Source organism: Eleutherodactylus coqui, chromosome 8, assembly GCF_035609145.1.
Source record: "Eleutherodactylus coqui strain aEleCoq1 chromosome 8, aEleCoq1.hap1, whole genome shotgun sequence".
NCBI lineage: Eukaryota > Metazoa > Chordata > Amphibia > Anura > Eleutherodactylidae > Eleutherodactylus > Eleutherodactylus coqui.
Window position 1 is genome coordinate 87,529,397 of NC_089844.1, and position 20,290 is coordinate 87,549,686.

The following is a 20,290-nucleotide window of genomic DNA, read 5'->3' on the forward strand; positions in this document are numbered from 1 at the left end:
GGGGATGCAGGGGATGCGGTTGCACCCGGGCCCATGAGCCTTGGGGGGCCCATAAGGCCTCTCTTCTCCGTATAGTAAGCCTAGTAGTATGAATAAAGCATTATAGATGGGGGCCCTGTTACAGGTTTTGCATTGGGGCCCAGGAGCTTCATGTTACGCCTCTAATCACAGGACTCCCTGCTCTTGCCTTCTGAATCCATCAGTAAATTCTGTATTTTCTATGTCAGCCTTTATATTTTTATAGAAAGGCATAAATCTGTGAATCAACTTCATTTAGCGCTACTATAGCTGCAGCTTGTCATAAAACTGCCTGTGTCTGCCAACAAGATGTAGGAAATATATTCTAATACATTATAATTTTAACAACATAATAAACATTTGCTATTTATACAATTTGCTTAATAAAGGTGAAGCGATAGATTACAGTGAATTTTAAGTTTATTCAGTGTATGTTTATAGTGTAGCTATAACAGATTGACGCCAGGCCATCAACACTGGCATCACTTTATGAATTACATACTGTGACCACGAAATATATTCAGCTTTCATCGTAGTTATTGGAGCAAATGATACCACAAAGATCTGGAATTAATAGACAAATAAGATACAAAATACACCAAGCTTCTTCAAAAGAGTCTTAACCTTTCAAGTGGTCTTGAAATGAAACCGTTCCCATGATGCCCAGCTGGCCATATTGACAACTGTCAACATGTGAGCCAGCCGCCCCCAAGTATGTGGTCTGAGCTGTTGAAAAGGAAGGGACGATATGCACTTCCTCAGATTGAGCGGTCATACCCTCATACGTCTAATGATTTTTACGTCAAGGGCAGACTACAAATATACTACATCGACAACCTTCAAAAACCTCTCATGAAGTGTCAGCAATGTTCAAGTGGTTCAATTGTGCAGTCATTGTGGGTCAACTATGATGATCATTATTAGAAATTAATTTTTTTTAAAAAGCATGGAATGAGAGGTATCTAGAGATGAGAGAGCATACTCGCTAAGGCACATTACTCGAGCGAGTAGTGCCTTAGCCGAGTATCTCCCCGCTCGTCTCTAAAGATTCGGGGGCCGATAGGGAGCGGCGGAGGAGAGTGGGGAGGAACGGAGGGGAGATCTCCCTCTCCCCCCCCCCCCCCCCCACTCCCCCCTGCTCCCCGCCGCAACTCACCTGTCACCAGCACCGGACCCTGAATCTTTAGAGACTACTCACTCGAGTAATGTGCCTTAGCGAGTATACTCGCTCATCTCTAGAGGTATCATATAGATTTACAGTAATCTGCATCAACTGCTGCCATTTTTACTGCCAGTAGATTTACCCATCCTTTTATTTTAGAGTGTTGACCACTAAAAGTCCCCATCCTCCAACCAAGGGACGTTAAGTGGCACATGATAGATTTTAATTATCCTGATTGATTATGGATTCCTAGTTCAGCTCTCTAATGAAAAGGAAGCTTCTCAGTGCATTTGTAAATTAAGTACAATGGCCTAATAATTTCTGATACTGAGCAATACAAAAAGTTTATCATATTGACCTTCAGTTTGTCTGTTTTTGTTTTTTTGTTTTCTTTACACCAACACGTCAAGGCTTTGTCAGAATTACAAAAATGTCATACTAAAATGAAAAACTATCTGACATACTATAGATCTACAGAAAAATAATGTTCACTTTACTGGATGTTTATCCTAATGTCGAAGGCTTAATACAATACATAAAAAATTGGGCCAGGACAAGCAGATGTGGACATTTATGAGTTGGGTTTAGGGCAAGAGTCAAAGAAAAAAATGTGAACCCATTGATATTGATTTATTGCTTCATCATTACACAGACAAGCAATAAAAAGATCTGACAGGACAAGAAATTTACTACACAAAATCCCAGATATGCAAGTTATGTGCAAGTGGGAGTCATGACTGTGCAGTCTGGAAAACAAGATCAGAGAGGAGACAATCCGATTCTTACCACTAGCATGAATAAAAAGGGGGCCAAATCCTGAACCTCACTCATCAGATACAGATGACAGCATACTTGGTTACTTTTGAGAAAGTAGTTCAGGCTGAAGTATGTGGCACACAGTTTTCCAATTTACAACCACGCTCTTAACCCTTTCCAATCCAATTGGTATCCTGGTTTTCCTAGGGGGGGCTTACTCTTCTCCCGTTACACAACGGTGCTATATGCTGGCTAAAGCCAGTACTGCATGAGGTGACACGCTGGATAGGCTCCGACAGCAGAGAGGCTGGAAATATACAGTAAGAGAACGCAGACGGGCGTCTTCCATTATCAGAGCTGTACAGCCTTAAATCATAATTTCTTTAGATGTCAGACAGTGGATTGGAAAGGGTTAAAATTGTATTCCCCACAACAACATAATGCCCTGGATCACATAGCAGTGGTAGCCAGCCACACTGCCCGCAAACCAGTGCCGGACAGCCACGATCCCCCCCAAAACCAGTGCCAGCCAGCCACAAAGCCTCCCCCATAACAGTGCCAACCCTTCTTGTACCGGAGGTTGTCATGACATTATTGGCGGTTCAGCGATTACAGCACAGACCGACAATTGTGCTTGCTGCCTGCACACTAACAAAAGTAGGTATTACGCTACTAAATAGGAATCGGGAAGAAAAAAATCCCAAAACTGACTATCCTGCGATCCCTGAAGACGAATGAATATGGGAGAGTTGGTCAAAAGCCACCCCTTCTGGGAGTCAGTGGAGGGGGGTGGTCCGAAAAGGTGTTCTTATTCTTTCCCAATAATCTTTCAGACAATCCATGAGAGTGGGCATTGAAAGAATACAAATTACTACAAAACAGCATCTCAACAACAACGCTGAAAAAAATTATACGTGCCCATTATAATTTTGTGTTGCCCAACTGGGATTATTTAAAAAGTCTGAGTAAGAACTCTGGATGAGATGGTTGTATGGAATGGTGTTAATGCCAAATGACAGAGGATGTGACAGGTCATTATAAAGCCAAGTGGGAAAGTCAAGTGATAATGGCTGCATACCTATTTTCAAGTGGGCAGTCACGTGTGACACTGCTGTGCCATTCCCATTATTCCTCCTTAAAGGGGTTGTGCCAAGTTATAAATTTAACGCCTATCTACAGGATAGGGGATAACTTTATGATCAGTAGGGATACAACAGCTGGGACCTTGACCAATCCTGAGAACAAGGGGCTCCCAAAAGGTCCCCACTTGAGTGGAGGACTCTATTCATATCAATAAAAGTGTCTAAAATTGCTAAGTAGAAACATTCTGCAATCTAAGGCGCTCCCACTGAAATGAATAAAGAGGCGGCGTGCATGCACAATCTTTGGGAGCCTTGCTCAATGGAGGAATCTTAGAGGTCATACTCGCACCGATCATAAAGTTATCCCTCATCCTGTAGATAGGGGATTTCTTTATAACAGGACACAATCCCTTTAAAATTTAAAATAAATTGACAACTAGGTGCTACCATTCCCCTTATCAAAAGGTGTGTCCCCCTACAAAGTCTGGTTCAATCAGCCCTGATAGGATAATGTCAGACTGTGTATGGACACCACCACATGTCAATTTATTCATAATTTTCTAGGTGGAATTACAGAGCAACCACATAACACAAGAGTTCTTAAAAAGATGCTCCGGAATTGTTGCATCATGAAGAATATATGAAGTAATTACTAAAACAAACATGTCAGGAGTGGCAGCAGGTCCTCTTTAAGGCCAGGTATTGTGTGTGTACATATATATATATAGTCAGTAATAACCAAAGCAGGCATTTAACCCTTTAAACAAAATAATTATGCAAAATAATGAGATGAGCAAGCATGCTCGTTTAAGGCAGATACTCGAGCGGGTATCGGTCTTCTCGAGTAACTGATTACTCGTCCGAGAAAATGCGGGGGGGGGGGGGGGGGGATGACTGAGGTGAGCGGAGGGGAGAGTGAGAGAGATCTCTCTCTCTCCCCCCCCCCTCCCCTCATTTGCTCGGACGAGTAATCAGTTACTCGAGAAGACCGATGCTCGCTCGAGTATCTGCCTTAAACGAGCGTGCTCGCTCATCTCTAAAAATAATGTATACACAAAATCATAAGCAATGTCACCAACTTTGATTCTTGTTGTTCTTCACACTCTCCCGGCTCTTCTTTAAAACGGCCTTTAACATTTTCTCTGAGTTCTGTAATGAAATAAAACAAAAACATTAATACATGAAAGGATTGCCCAAACTGCAGGCATCATGTTATAGAGCAGAGGAGCTGAGCAGATGGATATATAGGTTTATGGGGAAAGAGTCAGTATAACTTGTATACTATTCATTTATATCTCTGCACATTGTGAGCTGAACAGTCCAATGGCTGGAGCCATCAGTGACTGACAGTTGTCTGTGTACGACTGTACCCTTTTAACCCCTTGAGTGGCACGCCCGGAAAAGTTCCGTGACGAGCTCCACTGCTCATAGCAACATAGCCCGGAAGATTTCCGGGCTATGTATCACTATGGGAGCTGCAGAGCACAATGCCACAAGCTGTGACAGTGTGCTCTGCCTGCACAGACTCACAGAGAACAAAGCAAGGGCTTTGAAAAACCAGCAGAAGATATTGCCGACATGTCGGCAATGTCCTGCTTTGTTTACAGGTTGCCATAGAGACCATCGGCTTGTCAGAAGCAAGCCGATGGTCTCTGTGGCAGGGAGAGCTTGGTGCTTGGCTGTCAGAGGACAGCTAGGTACCTGCTCTTACAGCAGAGATCAGAGAAAACCTCCGATCTCTGCTGTGTTAACCCTTTACATGCGGCAGTCTATGTGACTGCAGCATGTAAAGGGCTGTCTCTGCAGCATGTAAAGGGCTGTCACCATCGGAACCCTGGAATGTGATCAGGGGTCCTGATGGGTCCCTGTGGAAGTCCCCTAAAGGGACAAAAAAAAATAAAAATAAAAAAAAAAAAAGTAAAAAAAATTATTAAAAAAATAAAAAAAACACTTGTCTCCCTTTACTTTGTAAAAAAATCAAAAATACAAATCACACATGTGGTATCCATGTGCGTCGTAATGACCCAGAGAAGGAAGTTAATACATTATTTAACCCCTTAATGACATGGCCCCTTTTTTCTTTTTTCCACATTTCTTTTTTTCCTCCCCCCTGTTTAAAAAAATCACAACTTGTCCCGCAAAAAACAAGCCCTTATATGGCCATGTCAATGGAAAAATGAAAAAGTTATGGCTCTTGAGACGCAACTGCAAAACTAGTTGAAATTCAATGATTAGACCATTTTAAAAAACCTGCCCTGGTGGGCACGACAGGGTGGTAGGAAACCTGCCACTCAAGGGGTTAAGCCGCTCCTGGCGCCTAAAGGACCTTCCCAGAATTGAATGCCAGTCATATGACTGGCGGCACAGGGAGGGGATTAGCAGGTGTCAGCTGCGTGTTCAAGCCAACATTCAAGTCATGCAGCTGACACCCGCTGTCCCCTCCTTCGCAGCATAGCGTGCCAGGCACATGACTGATTCTCTGAAGGTCCTTTACCTAGTAATGTTTACCACTAGTGGCTAACATGACATGACTGTGATGCCAAGAGGCCAGTGATGCTATAAGGGCTGATTTACAGGGGTATACACAATTTCAGTCGGAAAAAATACACTGTTTTTACTTAGTGTATATGTGCGCGTTTTTGATGCGTGTGCATGGTTCTTACATCTGTACTGACTGCATTTTCCACAGGCACAGAAAAAATCAAGGCAGTCTAATTGATGTCACTTCTTTTCACTGTCTCCTGGCAAAAAGCGGGGAAAAAAAAAAGCTTGCAACTGCATATTTGCACAATCCCATTGACTTTAATGGGCGATTTCGGTCCTTAAATACAGATGAAAGAGAGGACATGCCAGTTTTTTTTTTTTACATGAACAATTCAGGTTCATGAAAATAAAATGACACCAGTGCAAATTAATGGTGTTGTATGTGGATTACATTACATCCATTGAAAAAACGGCAGACAATATACACTTGTGTGAATAGACCCTAATGGGTTCCATAATTTTACTGGAAAGAATAGCGCTGCATGCTGCACTATTTTTTGCTACATTTATGATGAAGCCACCGGACGGAACAAGCTGACGGAACTCTGAACACAGTCTAACAACTTGTAAGAGTTTCTTAAACAACTTCCCCAGGATCTACAACATAGAACATCCTCAGAAGCTCCTTGGAAGCACTCTATCCTTGGAATAGAGCAAGCTGATCTGGTTTCATTTTGTCTGCAGTATTCCAATGGAGTACAGTAAATCCAGCCAGACACTCATAGATGACATATTGTTTACCCTCAGAACCCCCTCCATGCGCCTCTCTCCCTTTTCTACGATTCCCTTCTAATAGACACACACCAAATATATTTTTTGTTCTACAACTTCTTGTGCTAGGAAGGGTGCAGCCTGTAAAAAAATAATCTGCATACCACATGCTATCAGAGTTTGAAGGATAAACCCGATACTTTGAAGTCTGGTGCTTAAAAAAGGATATTAAAAAAAAAAAATTATAAAAATTGGCAAAACGTCAAAGCAATAGGGAACATAAAGAAGAATATCAAAACCTTATGGGGAAGTTAACATATCTGCTTATTGTATCATCATCCGGCTTATTGCTAGGGCGATAGATACAGTGTGAAGGAAATGGAGAGGACAATGAGAAGGGGAATGGTATATATAGAGAAAACGGCAAAATAAAATCTTGCAAAATTAAAAACGTCTGACTTCAGAATTTTGTATTTAAAGCAACCCTACCGGTTTCAAGACTAAATTCTGTCCCAAGACCGGAGGGGAAGGGAGGTAAATTACCTGCAGTTGTTCCTTGCTGCCCATCCAATCCACCGTTTCTTAGTCCTGTTTTGGCTATCCAAGATGGCCGATGCAATCTTCAGACTACTTAATTCCCCCCACTGCACTGGTAGTGTTAGACCTATACCTGTCTGCTAATTGGCCAGAGTTGTTCACATGATCAGTACTGGCAAATCAGAGAGCAGTGCACAGTGTGCATTAGGTCGTTAGAAAATTGCTACAACCAACTTAGACAGCTAAAAATGAAGCCCACAACCAGCGGGGTGGTGAAGGGAGCGCTATAGAAGAATAACTGCAGGTTAAATAGTCCCCTCCAGTTTCTGGAGAAAATACTATACTGAGACAGGAGGGTTGCTTTAATTGGTAGCCAATATCAAAGGGGGTTTCTGACAACTTAAAAATGTAATCACAACCACATAGTCCTTCCTGAGAACTGCTGACCAGGACATTTGACTGCTGCAGCCAATCACTGGCTGTTAAATGTCCCTGCTGTAGCCAGTGATTGGCTGAAGAAGTCATGTGTCTTGGTCAACTGCAACCAGGAAGGAGAGCGATTGTGAAGCAATTTTAAGTCGTGGGAAAACTCCTTTAACTTTATGGTAATTCCCTCTCCTTTGATCATCAGTAGTCTGGCCTAGACAAGTACTAAATAGACTGGACCCATTACACTCCAAAAATAATAAAAAATAGAACAAATGTTACCGCTTGATGGTCTTGCCCTTTTATTTTGCCCCAAATCCACAAAAACAAGCACAGTTCCATAATTGCACGGGTTGTAATTATTATTCTAGCTCTACTCAGTGCCATGTAAGGTCACCATCGTTTAAATGTACTCCTCAGGATGCTACATCTATTAGCACAATGGTACCAAGCCCACTTCAGTTCTGATTGTCTATGTTCTTCACCCTATTCCTGGATGTAGCACTAACATTTATTTGAAGTTTAATGTATAGGGTCACTGTAGCCCCACCTCATACAGCAACGGCAGGTGCTGGGCTTGAATTACAAAGACGACCTTGCTTATCAGGGAACACCTGCTCCAAATTAACGAGTATTCATCCATATTTGGCATGGCACGGTGACCCGGGTGATGCTGGCAGTGAATTTCCAAAATACCTAAGAGCTTAAATGGAATCTTAGTATATCACACAAATCAGTCCTCATTATTCTCATGCGATTTGCATTTGGAGTATAGTTATGATTGAGATACTGTAATCCATTTATTTATAATTTCTGGGCTGCTATACAATAAGCACAGGGCAGAATTCTGGAAAATATATAGGTCAGTGCAAAATAGCATTAACGTGTATTTACTCAAGTCACGTTTGTTATGAATTTGGAATGACTTTTTTTAACTGTTGTGGTTTCAAACATCGCAGCAAAAAGTATGACAAAACAATTCAAGTAAGGGTTTGTTCACACGTTGCTGATTTGCTGCAGATCTGCACCAAAATCTGCAGAAAATACCACCCTCTCAAATTTAAGGGGTAAAATCTGCTGCAGCTCTGCACCAAATCAGCTCCGTGTGAACGTACCCTACAAGAGCATTCCCTGTAAATATGGGGCAGAACATCGAGAATTAGGATTGAGGAGTACAGCGATTATAATGGATGGATCGATAGAAATGATACTAGCAATGATAGAAGGTATGCCAGGAATGACCAAAGGGTACATTTCAAATATGAGCAGCTATTACCTCTGATAGGCATGGTGGGTAACAGCAAAATCAAGGTGGTAAACCATGCATCAACAAATTCATGCCAGGCAAAAAATATACGCCCAAATATAGAAGGGTTGGATTGGGTGAAACATTATAAGGGTGATCTCCTTATAGAAGGGGTTTTATACATTTTTACATATCCCTTATTTTTTACTGACCAGATGAAAACTGATTCTGGGAGTGCAAAAACTAGAACACATCTCAAGGTAAAGAGATACTTAGTCCCCCTGCCCATGGACATGATTTCGCCAGTGGTAAATCGCCAGCGAATCACGCCGTGTGAAACTTTCCATAGCATTGATATAGAAAGCACCGCCCCCCCTGTCCACGAGCGGAGAATCAGTGCGATTCTCCGCTCGCAGCAAGATGCTGCGAATTGCCCCAATTCTCCGCTCACAGCCTATCTATCAGATTAGGCTGAAAGGCGGACATTCGTCTGCGGTTCCTGCTCCCAGGCAGCGGCTCCTGCGGCCGAGCTCCACCGCGGGATACCGCAACACCAGTGGACAGGGGGCAATAGGGTTGCTCGTTGTAACCGTCCAGCATGTAAAAAAAATAATAATAAAAATCGGGCCAATTTTTGCAAAATTGGAACAGGTCAGCCCAATCTGATTTTTTACAAAAATCTCTATAAAATCAGCTTTCCCAGATGTTAAAGAGGTGGTGCCTCTTCAATGTGATTAGCACTGCTGTCTTGCAGTATTGGAGTCCTAGGTTCAAATTTCATCAAGGACATCTGCAAGGAATTTGAAAAACTCCATATAGATGTTGTCTTGCAGTGCCAGGGTCCTAGCTTGAAATTTCATCAAGGACAACAAGGATTTTGAAAAACCTCATACAGATGTTGTCTTCAGTCAGTTTTGAACCTAGAACTCCAGCATTGCATCCAGCAGTGCTAACTGAGCCACTTCACTGATTCTTTCTTCTCTAGAGGAGGAGAACAGACTCCATACAGATGTTGCCCTTGGGTAAAAGGTAAACCAAATCTCACCAAGGGCAGCATCTGTATGTAGCTTTATGTTCTCTGTGTTTATTCTTCTCCTTCCTTCCTGGAAAAGAAAGAACAAGTGGTGGCTCCGTTTTTAAAGCTGCTACCTTGCAGTGTTGGATTTCTAGGTTCAAACCTAACCAAGGTCAACTTCTGTATGGAGTCTTTCAAGGTTCATGCAGATGTTGCCCTTTATGAGATTTGAACCTAGGACTCTAGCACTGCAAAACAGTAGTGCTAACCACTGAGCCAAATTCACTGAACAGGCACCACCACTGCCGCACTTGGCTGCATTAGGGACCTAGGACAAATTAGTGAACCCAATCTTTATTCCCATTGGCTTTAATGGGAATCTGGATCCGGTCGCCCCCGATTCCTGATTATTTTTTGAAAATCGGGCCGGTCATTCCAATAAATAATTACTCAAGACTATTAAGGAATGCTTCTTGGTCTGGTTACTTTAGCCATTATAAGAATGCAGACTTTTCAGTGGATTGAGGTTGAAAAACCCAAATGGACACGCTTAGCAAAATGTTTTTTCAGATTACAGAAGACTCCAAAAGGGTTACAAACTAGGTCAGTTAGGGCAATAAGACATTGGCTTTAAGTCCATTAAAACAAATTGGCATCTTGGACTGGACTTCAATGGAGTTGCAAATTTTCAGTGTTGACAATGAAACAAAGTTGGTACATTAGATTTACAACTGTAGTCAATAAAGGCATAAATAAGCAAAGAAATATTTATTTTCTTACTCTGGAGGACCACACAACACATCACCATGTGCAGCTACCATCTGGTATGAACATTACCTATAGTACACTACGCTTAGTTTGACATTGCCTGTTTGGATAGCTCTAACCACATCGCATTTAGCTGTTCAGGATCATCTGCGATGATCCCGCACCCTGAAGCCATCACATCTGGAGGCAACCTCCGTACAACAGAATCACTGAGATCATAACCTGATGTCTACTTACTGCCCCTGCTTTAGCTTACTCTCCTCACATTTACTCGTGAAGGCATGCATACAAACAGAATTGTAATATGGAAACGGATCTGTCGGTGGAATAACACATTGACCTCAAACCACATCTACAATTCGACCAAAAGCCTAAAACAGAATATACAAAAACACAAACAAAAACTGCATTGATCCACATACATAAAATATCCACTGGCAGAAATACTTTATACATTAACGTGATCCTCTATTCATGTCCCACAATATGGAAGCGTACGAATATGCAACGGCAGCAACAACTGGTCCTGTTTGATACAATGATCGAGTCCTCTAGCTACGAGATCCATCGGACATAAGGAACTATTGCACTCTTGATGACAGCAGTGTCAAGGCACAATTGATTGCTTCCCTCTTCATTCTACACAAGGTCAAAACACAGAGTGCTCAGACATAGCTGGGCCTTGTAGTGCCATATCATTAATGGTTACTGCAGTGCCAGAGATGGAGGCTTCCCATTGCTCCGTATGACGTACACTAGCCTATCAAAAGTAATCGGACACTCCTATCAATAGAATGGATCATGTCTTATTGCCATGTCACGGGTCCTAAACCATGCTACATAAGATGCAGACCCTTAGAGGAGTAAGCCAGTTTGTGATGGGAAACGAGCACCACTGGATATACGGGATATGCTGCTGCACACAAGCCTTCGAATGCCTCAGTCCGTCTACAATGGTGCAAGGAACGTCATTGTTGGCAGTTGAGCAATGAAAAAAACATTTTACAGAGTGATGAATCGCACTACTCCATCGTCCAATCAGATGGAGGTACCTGGATGTGCAAGAGCCTGGGGATCGTCCTTTTGTGTGTTGTGCCAACAGTAATGTATGGCGGAGGTTCCGTTATGGTCTACGCCGTTAGTGTTAGAGGTCTATAAAGAGATGGAGACCAAATCAGTATGTGCCATAGCTATACAAGACTCTATCTTTACAATAAGATCCGATTCACATGAGTGTATTTGCGCACAAAACATTTGTGGGTGCAATACGGAGAAGATAGAAACCCACCGATTTCAAAAGGTTCGCTCATATGCGCATATTTTGCATGCCCATTTAAGGTAAAGTCATATGAAACCCATTACACTAATCGGTCATTTCATTGGCTGGGAACACTGTCGTGTGCTTTCTTGCACGCACAAAAAGTACAGTAAAACTGCACTTGCATGTGCAAATACGCAACACCCATTCTGCAAAGGCACGTGTAAATACGCATACGCTCGTGTGAATCCACCCTGAACGTGCACTTTAAGAAAGGGATTTGTCAGCTTGAACATGCTGCCCAAACTGCAGACATGATGTTATAGAGCAGGAGGAGATGAGCAGACTGATAAATAGTTCTATGGGGAAAGAGTCAGTATTTCTTGTATTTTTTTCACTTCAACCTCTGCTCACTCTAAGCTGAATAGTCCAGTGGGTGGAGCCATCAGTGATTGATAACTACTCCTGCATGCACAGTTATCAATCACTGACAACTCCGCCCATTGGACTGTTTAGCTCAGAATAAACAGAGGTTGAAGTCTATACAATCCAAGTTATGCTGAATCTTTCCCCATAAAACTGTATATCTGCCCACTAACTATATATGATGCCTGCAGTTAGGACAATAGTTCAAGCTGACAGATTCCCTTTAACAAGATCAGTAATCTTAGAGGACAGCAGCCCAATGGGTCAGAGGATGAACCAGCACGCACTCCTCTATATTCAGCCCTGGGCTTCCACCCCTCAAGATCAAGTTCCATGCTAGAAGGGTTGAATATGTTGTCCAATCCGAAATATTCTAGTACTTTTACAAGCACAAGTTCATAGCTGTTCTCTACCTGCATACATGACATGCCATCTAAGAATGCAGCTCTTTGGAAACCTGTATGCTGTAACAATGGCAGGTAACATTTTGGCCTCGGGCAGAATTGCTCCTTTAACGCAATAGCAGGAGACTTGGCAGACCTCTTTCACACAGTATAATTAAGGATGGCAGGACAAGGAAACTATAATTACAAGAATTCCAGAGGTCCGGCCTGGAGAAAATGAATGTATATAAGCGACAATAGGGCTGGATCAGCACGGCTGCTCCCTGTTATCCGAGTCACGTTGTATCATTATGTTTTAATGTTTGGCAACTGCCCCTTGGTACAAGGAAGACTATAATTCAATGGGAGAACACACACTAACGTTAATTTCAACTTCCTAAGCCAAGCCTGCTCTGGTTTGAGAGGACGCACACAAAGAAATGACAATTATATCATTTAAGTGTAGTATTTTCGGGGCATTACATGGCTGCCACATGACTCCTGGACCAGTAGGATGGGTATTATACATAATTATATTCTTGCAGTCCAGATAAATAATTGGTGGATGTATTGTAAGCAGGAAGGACTACATGTTGTGTACAGTTATATGCTCATACCTCTAACCTTTGAGCTACTTACTGCTTGTACCAGAACAGTACAAATACATATACGGATTTATGATGACCAAACTGGAAGGCAATAATTAGCACAAGGATGTGTTAAACATGTGATGATCGGGACAGTGTTTATTCCACACATCTTATTATCAGTCAAGGCTCTAGGTCATTTACAAAATCTATGTGGTCAGTGGTTTAGGAAAAGAAGGCTCCCACTTTCTCAAAGACCCGGTTCAAAATAGCAATACAATATAGTGTGTTAGAAGGGTCAAGTTTCTGCTTAGGGAGAGCACTTAGTAGGTGTGAGAAGACTAATAAGGCCATGCATGTTCCTCTGGGAAATTTATGCAAATGAAAAGATGGAACAATGCCTCTACAGTACCACCTATTAGAAGACATCATTCCTGTAAGTCAATGTGAAACATTTTAATAGGCCTTGTAGCACTGACTGGGAATAGTAACCAAAGCCAGTCATTGCTACAAGGCCTGTTTAAAGGTCTGACATTGACTTGCAAGAAAGCTTCGTTCTAATAGGTGGTGCTTTAGAGGCATTGTTCCGATTCTCAGAGGAGCATGGGAAATTACACTGACATTGTGAAGAAAGCCTTAGGCCCCCTGTCCACGGCGATTTACCGCCAGCGAAATCACGCCCGTCGAATCACACTGTCTGAAGCTTTCAATAGCGTTGCTATGGAAAGCGCCGACCCCCTGTCCACGAGCAGAGAATCATTGCAATGCTCTGCTTGCGGCCGGCAATTCGCAGCATGCTGCGAATTGCCACGATTCTCTGCGGTCAGCCTATCTGTCAGATAGGCTGACAGCGGAGAACCGTCTGCCGGCTCCTGCTCCCGGGCAGCACCTGCGGGATACCACAACGCCCATGGACAGGGGGCCTTATGGGCAGGGTTGTGGAATCAGGAAGTCAAACCTCTGACTCAGACTGCTTCACATATGACTCGTGTTTTAAGTGATAAATTTACTGTATTGAATAGGTAATATCAGGCGTTTGATCCCCATTATGATAAAATAATCAAACTATTTAGATAGATCATAAAATATATTTATTGGAAAACAATTTCAGAGCACAAAACAACTTTACTAAATTTCTATGAAAGGATATATGCCAGAAATTCTGCACGGAATTAATTGGACCATATTCATAATTAAAAAAATATATACAGTATTTATAAGGCCGGAGTCGGTACATTTCTACCGACTCAGACTCCACCACAATGAGACTCCCTGACTCCACAGCCCTGCTTATAGGTACTTGAATTGTAAGAATGGGACCCAAGACATGTTTGTAGTTCAGTGGCCACCAAGTTACAATCACATTGGTTACAGATCAAAGAGTCAATTACATTCCTTTTGTCAATAGGACTACTGTATGGAACAACATTTTATACTTCTATGTGATGATATGTAGACCTAGTAATCAGTATTAAATGCTACAATAAAATCTACTGAAATTCTCTATTTTATGCTTTGATCTTAGAAAGTAGGAAAATAAAAAACTTAAAACAATAGAAATACCAAAAACCAGGATCCGTTTACATGCAATAAAACAAAAAAAAGCAGCTCGTTAAAATTTTATGACAGACTGAACGTGAAGATTTACGATTTGCAGGGAATTCATTCACAATGGGGTCTGGCTATAAATAAGAGCCTGCTGACAGTTTTGCTCAAATATCTCCTATAATTAAAAATGACTTTTTGAGTAGTGAATAATGGGACAAGGATTAAAAGAACAAAAAAAGTTCTATAAAATATTTCTAACGAAACCCAATTTCCGAAACAAGCAGAGATGGCCCGCAGCACTGAACATGTAAAGTCAATATCCTGTTTCCTATCTGCAAGTCATCATAAACTTACATAAAAGAACAAATGTGGAGACCAAGTGAACTTGTTTTAACCCATATCTGTTCATTTTTAGGAAAGAAAAGAGGCTACAAAAAAGAACAAACCAGAATCCTTCAACAGGAAAATAGGAAAATCTATAAAACATTGGAAAAATCCAAGTAAAACTGCATCCAGTCTTCTGCAACATAACTGGCATTCTGTACCCATGTGGTCTATAAAATCTATTCATCTTTGACTGGCTGCCAAGCCCAACTATAGGTCAGGATTCATGCCACGTAGGGGGCATGAGGTGATACGGACATATAAACAAAGTTCAATAGAGTGGTGTCACTATACGTTTCGCTTCACACAGGCTGCAAAAGTTTCATAGTGTTAAAGCAGCAGAAATGCAGTCCTAAGCTCTCGCCCATGACCTGAAGGTTGCGGGTTCAATTCCCGCTTGGTTCAGGTAGCTGGTTCAAGGTTGACTCAATCTTCCATCCATCCGAGGTCGGTAAAATGAGTACCCAGCTTGCTGGAGGGTAAAAAGACGACTGGGGAAGGCAATGACAAACCACCCCGCAAAAACAGTCTGACAAGAAAACATGATGTCACCCTAGGTAGGAGTCAGGCATAACTTGGTGCTTGCACCAGGGGGCTTTACCCTTTACTAACTCCTTCACAACGAGCAGACGTTTTCCACAACGTTTTTGAAACACAGCAGCTCCGCTATTAAACCCATCGCCAAATCTGCCCTACTTGGGTTTGGATTTGGCAACTACATTTTTTAAATGTATATGCCAAGGGTTTTCTACTGCAGAAAGCCTATAGGAATTTTTTCTGGTAAAAGAGGCCTGTGGGTAGCAGGGGCAGCAACCATAACTGGACACTAATAACTGAAGGCCCATAAGCCAGTATGGAACAAAGATGCTATAAGTAGACTTGATAGTGTAGCATTTTTGTAGTGTTTCGAGATCCTATACTGTGCATGTGAGGTCATAGTTGATAAGGTGGGCTACGGAAAAGTAGCCCAGTAGCACACACTTATGAAAGTTTTTCTAGAAGAAAATGTGTCTTTATTGCCCATGGCAACCAATCACAACGCAACTTTCATTTTTTAGGACATATTCATCATTGCATTCCGAGCATGCTCGATGCAGGGAGAACATACACTTCAGGACTATAGTATTGGGCAGTACTCAGCTCTATCCCCCCCATTCCTGGCTGTCTGTATCCCACCTCTCTCCAGTCCTGGTTTCTATGTTTTCCATGCTCCAAGCTTGCACGGAATGCAATTATGAATATGCTCTTATACTGCTGAGATAAAGCGAAAGAAGTGCTGACATTGGTTGCTATAGGCAACAAAGTTTTTTGGGTTTTTTTGACAACTTTCATAAGGGTGTGGTGCTGGGCTACCTTTCTGTGGCCTACCCTGTACAATGGTCCAGAGGCTACGAATTACGCTTATAACACAACTTCACACATATTGAGCCTCATTTATCAAAACGGTCTAAAAACAAAACCGGGTATTGTCCGTGGCAACCAATCAGAGTGCAGCTCTTATTTTACCAGAGCAGTTTAAAAGAAATGAAAGCCCAGTTGTGACTGATTGCTATGGGCAACACATCACACTCGCATAAAAATCGCATCTTTGCAAATGTGGTATCAGTCTGAGTTTCACAGACCGATATCATAATTGCAAGAAACTCACCCGTCTAAATGCACCCTTAAAATAAGGGAGCATTTATATGGGCCAATTATCGGCCAAAAAGATTGCTCAAATGAACAATTTTAAACTATAGTTCTCTTGTGTAAACGCGGGACTCAGCAGGATGCGGAACAAGAAATCACTCATTTGTTCCAGCTCACTGAAACAAAACGAATAGTGAGCAAGTTTTCACTCAGTGCGAACAGGCGGTTGTTAATCTTTGAATGACTGTCTGTTCACAGTGAATGGAGGCGGGCAGTCTACAAAGATCTCTGGTGCACTCCGCCTCCATTGACTGAATGGCTATTGCTCCTGTGTGCAAGTACAGGAGTGAAGGTCATCCCATGTAAAAGTGCCCTAAGACACTACACGCTGCTTTGATTGTCCAGGACTGGAGGGTCAACTTTAACTTCTTCTCTTTACGTTGGGACTTGAATAAGAAATTAGTTGCTCAAATGTAATAGTTTCAAAAGGTCAAAAGTCAAGGAAAGAATTGCCAAAATAGGCTGTGGAGTCTGAGTCAGTTTGGGTAGAGTTGGTAGAAATGTACCAGCTTCAAAATAACTTACTTAGCTTAGGTCCTCCCATGCCTTTTGGTACATTGGGCAACAAAAGAATACTATCATTGGCAGATAAAGACAGACGTTCCTGAATCATCCCATGAAAGGTCGACAGTGGGCAAGCCCTCTGTAAATACATGTTGCCAGGTGATCTTTTGCGTTCCCTGCCATTTTTTAGATTCCACGAGAAACTGATTCTTGCCAATCTTGTCTCAAGGAGGTGTAGAATGTGTCCAGCAAAACTGAATCGGAATTGGAGAACTTTGGAGTGGATGGCTAAACCATACCAGAGCGGCGGTAAATTTCTTCATTCATAACCAGATCATGGTAAGTGACTTTGAGCAGGCAACAAAGGCATCGCTGATGGAAAACAAGTCGCTGGTTGATACATGTGGTTGCTTTCCATGTTTCAGATGCATGTAACGCAGCCGGGATCACGTTAGTTTTCAGAAGTCATTGCTTGTAATGGGAGCGAGACAGTATCCCATGTAGGGCGCAGACGTCGCAAAGCTGCCCTTTCTGATAGGGTGCTGGACATCATGTTAGGCATCCCTGTTATTGGTGATTGTACTACATAAAGTAGACGAAATGGACAACCTCTTGCAACCACTGTGGTTGGTTGACTGCTATTGAGGCATTTGTGGCTGTGGCGAATCCAACTCTTATAATCTGCGTCTTCTCACATTTAATCCGTAAACCAGCCAATAAATAACATTGCATGTTAATAAGCACTATGTTAAGCCTGCTGTTAATCATTCCCTACTTTAAATGTATTACTAATTATATACCAGTCACTTATGAAGTAGTCGGAGTTTGAAAGAGTAGACTCATCACATTGGTAAGCCTGGCTTACCTATTCCACAGCCATGCTAATAATTGTTAATGTTTATTATGACAGTAATGTTTCTCCGCCCCTTCATATAGGAAACATTTCCCTTTATTAACAACATTAGGTACGCTAATAACATGATCTAAGGCGCTGTTAAAAAAAATGTATACTTTACATGGCCTTTGTTGAAAAAAAATTATATATCATTATTTTTACAGATTTCCAGTGACTTCTTGTTTTACTAGCAGAAGGCCACCATCCCTACCGTGCCACTTCCTCTTTTTCCCACATGCTCAGCAAGTTTTATCTTCCCTGGTAATCTCCCATTCCTTGTTTATCATCACTATAAATACATGCAGACCACACGCGGCCCCCGACGATCCGATAAAAGGGGGACCTGGATTACTGCACATACACGGTCACACGGAATGCAGACGACTCTGCAGACTACTAGAATACTAATATAAGCAGGTTTTAATTCTGCATGATACATCACAGAGCAGCACTATATAGGGATCAGTGAAAGTAAACCTCACAGCAATAACAAAAAGTTACATTAACCAACTGATGTATGTAGCACCAAAATATTACACAGGCTTCCCTCTAGTAAGGAAGCGTTGAAAGGACATGTGATACAAGACCATTGTACAGTCTTAAAACAGACGTATATGAATAAGGCCAGGCTAACAAGAGTGTATGATTACTGCGTGCTACGCGGTAATTCGCAGGCAAATATATTGCCATACGCAGTTCTGCTCACATTAGCGTCTAGGAATTGTGAAATGTGGTAGCGCAAAAAAAGAACGCAGCAAGTTCCACTTGTAGCATATTACGTGTGAGAGAGCCTTTTGCTCTCTATGGGTGCGTAATCAATGGAGCCCATAAGCAATGTAATTGCATGTGGTCTGCGGGTATACACGCTGTTGCAAAGTGGTGGAATTGGAAATATAAGCAAAAGGGGAAAAAAAAAAACACAAAACAGGTAGACCGCGTAAGACAGTGTGCATGAGATGCGCAGTACAATTTCGCTTTCATACCGACTCATCAGTGGCTCCACAGCGGTTTAACGGTGCGTGACCTACAGATAACAGTCATCGAATCCGGACTAATACATTACATACAGATGTATTTACTAAAATGCCTATTACATAAACTGGGAATTGATGTCCGAAACCGATTGATAAATAACTTATGAAGTCATGAAATATTCATTGATGGATGGTCAATGAAAACCACAAGCATTTAAGAAAACAATCCTTAAAGCGACAGGACAAAGTTCTGTCCCAAGACTAGAGGAGGAGGGGGTATATTGCCTGCCATTTTCTGTCACTCCTCTGATCCGTCGGTGTACCGGTTCTGTTTTCAGGTATCCAAGATGGCTGACCTAATCTTCATACTAGCTGATCTCTAAAGTGCATTGGTAACATTAGATAACCGATGCACTATACCTGCTCTGTAATTGGCCAAAGCTGCTCATGTGGTCAGTTCCAGTCAATCAGAGAGCAGGTATATAGTGTATTGGCAATCTAGCACTACAAATGCTCTGCGAGGATTAGGTAGTGTGAAGATTGCATTAGCCATCTTGGACGGCCAAAAACAAGACCTGGAACTGACAGACTGCAGGGTTGGCAGAGAAGAACTGCTAGTAATTATACCACCGTCCTTGGCCAATTGGAAAGCAGTGCAGCGTGCATGAGTTAGTTAGAAAATTGCTGCAGGCATTTTGGATGGGTGAAAACAGGGCCCGAAGCTGATTGATTGGAGGGGCGGCAGAGAAGAACAACTGCAGATAATATACCCCATTCCTACCCCCCCCCCCCCACACCTCTTCTGATCCGAGGATTTCTGGGGAGGCTTCAAATAGGAGTCCTACCCAGAAAATAAGCCCTAGCTGCATTACATTAAAAAAAATAGGAATACATTACCTAGCAGGTTCTGTCCAGGTCCCTCACACTCCTCTCCGGACCAATCACAGCCATCTCGTTGTGGAGGCGAGATTTATGAATTGGACAATTAATGCCGCGGCTCAGCCAATTTATAAATCTTGCCTCCACAATGTGATGGCTGTGATTGGCTCTTTGACTGCTGCTCACCCAATGCTCGATGAACCAATCGCAGCCATTGCATTGATGCAATAAGCGCTGGATTGTTTGGCTGAGCAGCGCTCAGGAACCAATCAGAGCCATTGCTTCCTGGAGGCAGGATTTATGAATCCCGTAACCAGGAAGTGATCCTCTGTGAATGGCCGAGGACTGCAGGACATGCAGCAGAGCTTTGGACAGCAGCGGGAGGACCCGGGCTGAGACTACTAGGTAAATATAAGACATCCCCTGAAAATAAAGCCCAGTGCTTCTTTTGGGGCAAAAATTAATATAAGACCGTGTTCTTCTTTTCGGAGAAACACA

At 42.3% G+C, this 20,290-nt stretch overlaps 1 protein-coding gene across 4 annotated transcripts in view; it reads right to left on the reverse strand.

The window, feature by feature from the left end:
- Window positions 1-20,290, reverse strand: part of TANC1 (tetratricopeptide repeat, ankyrin repeat and coiled-coil containing 1) — a 212,609-nt gene that overhangs the window by 141,860 nt on the left and 50,459 nt on the right. For 3 of the 4 annotated variants that reach the window (XM_066575989.1, XM_066575991.1, XM_066575988.1), the window contains exon 2: window positions 4,098-4,167. In XM_066575989.1, coding sequence (XP_066432086.1) covers window positions 4,098-4,155 — 58 coding nt within the window. In that variant the 5' untranslated portion in view covers window positions 4,156-4,167. Of the gene's footprint in view, window positions 1-4,097; window positions 4,168-11,317; window positions 11,341-20,290 lie in introns of those variants that run through there. The other variant, XM_066575990.1, reaches the window with a different exon arrangement.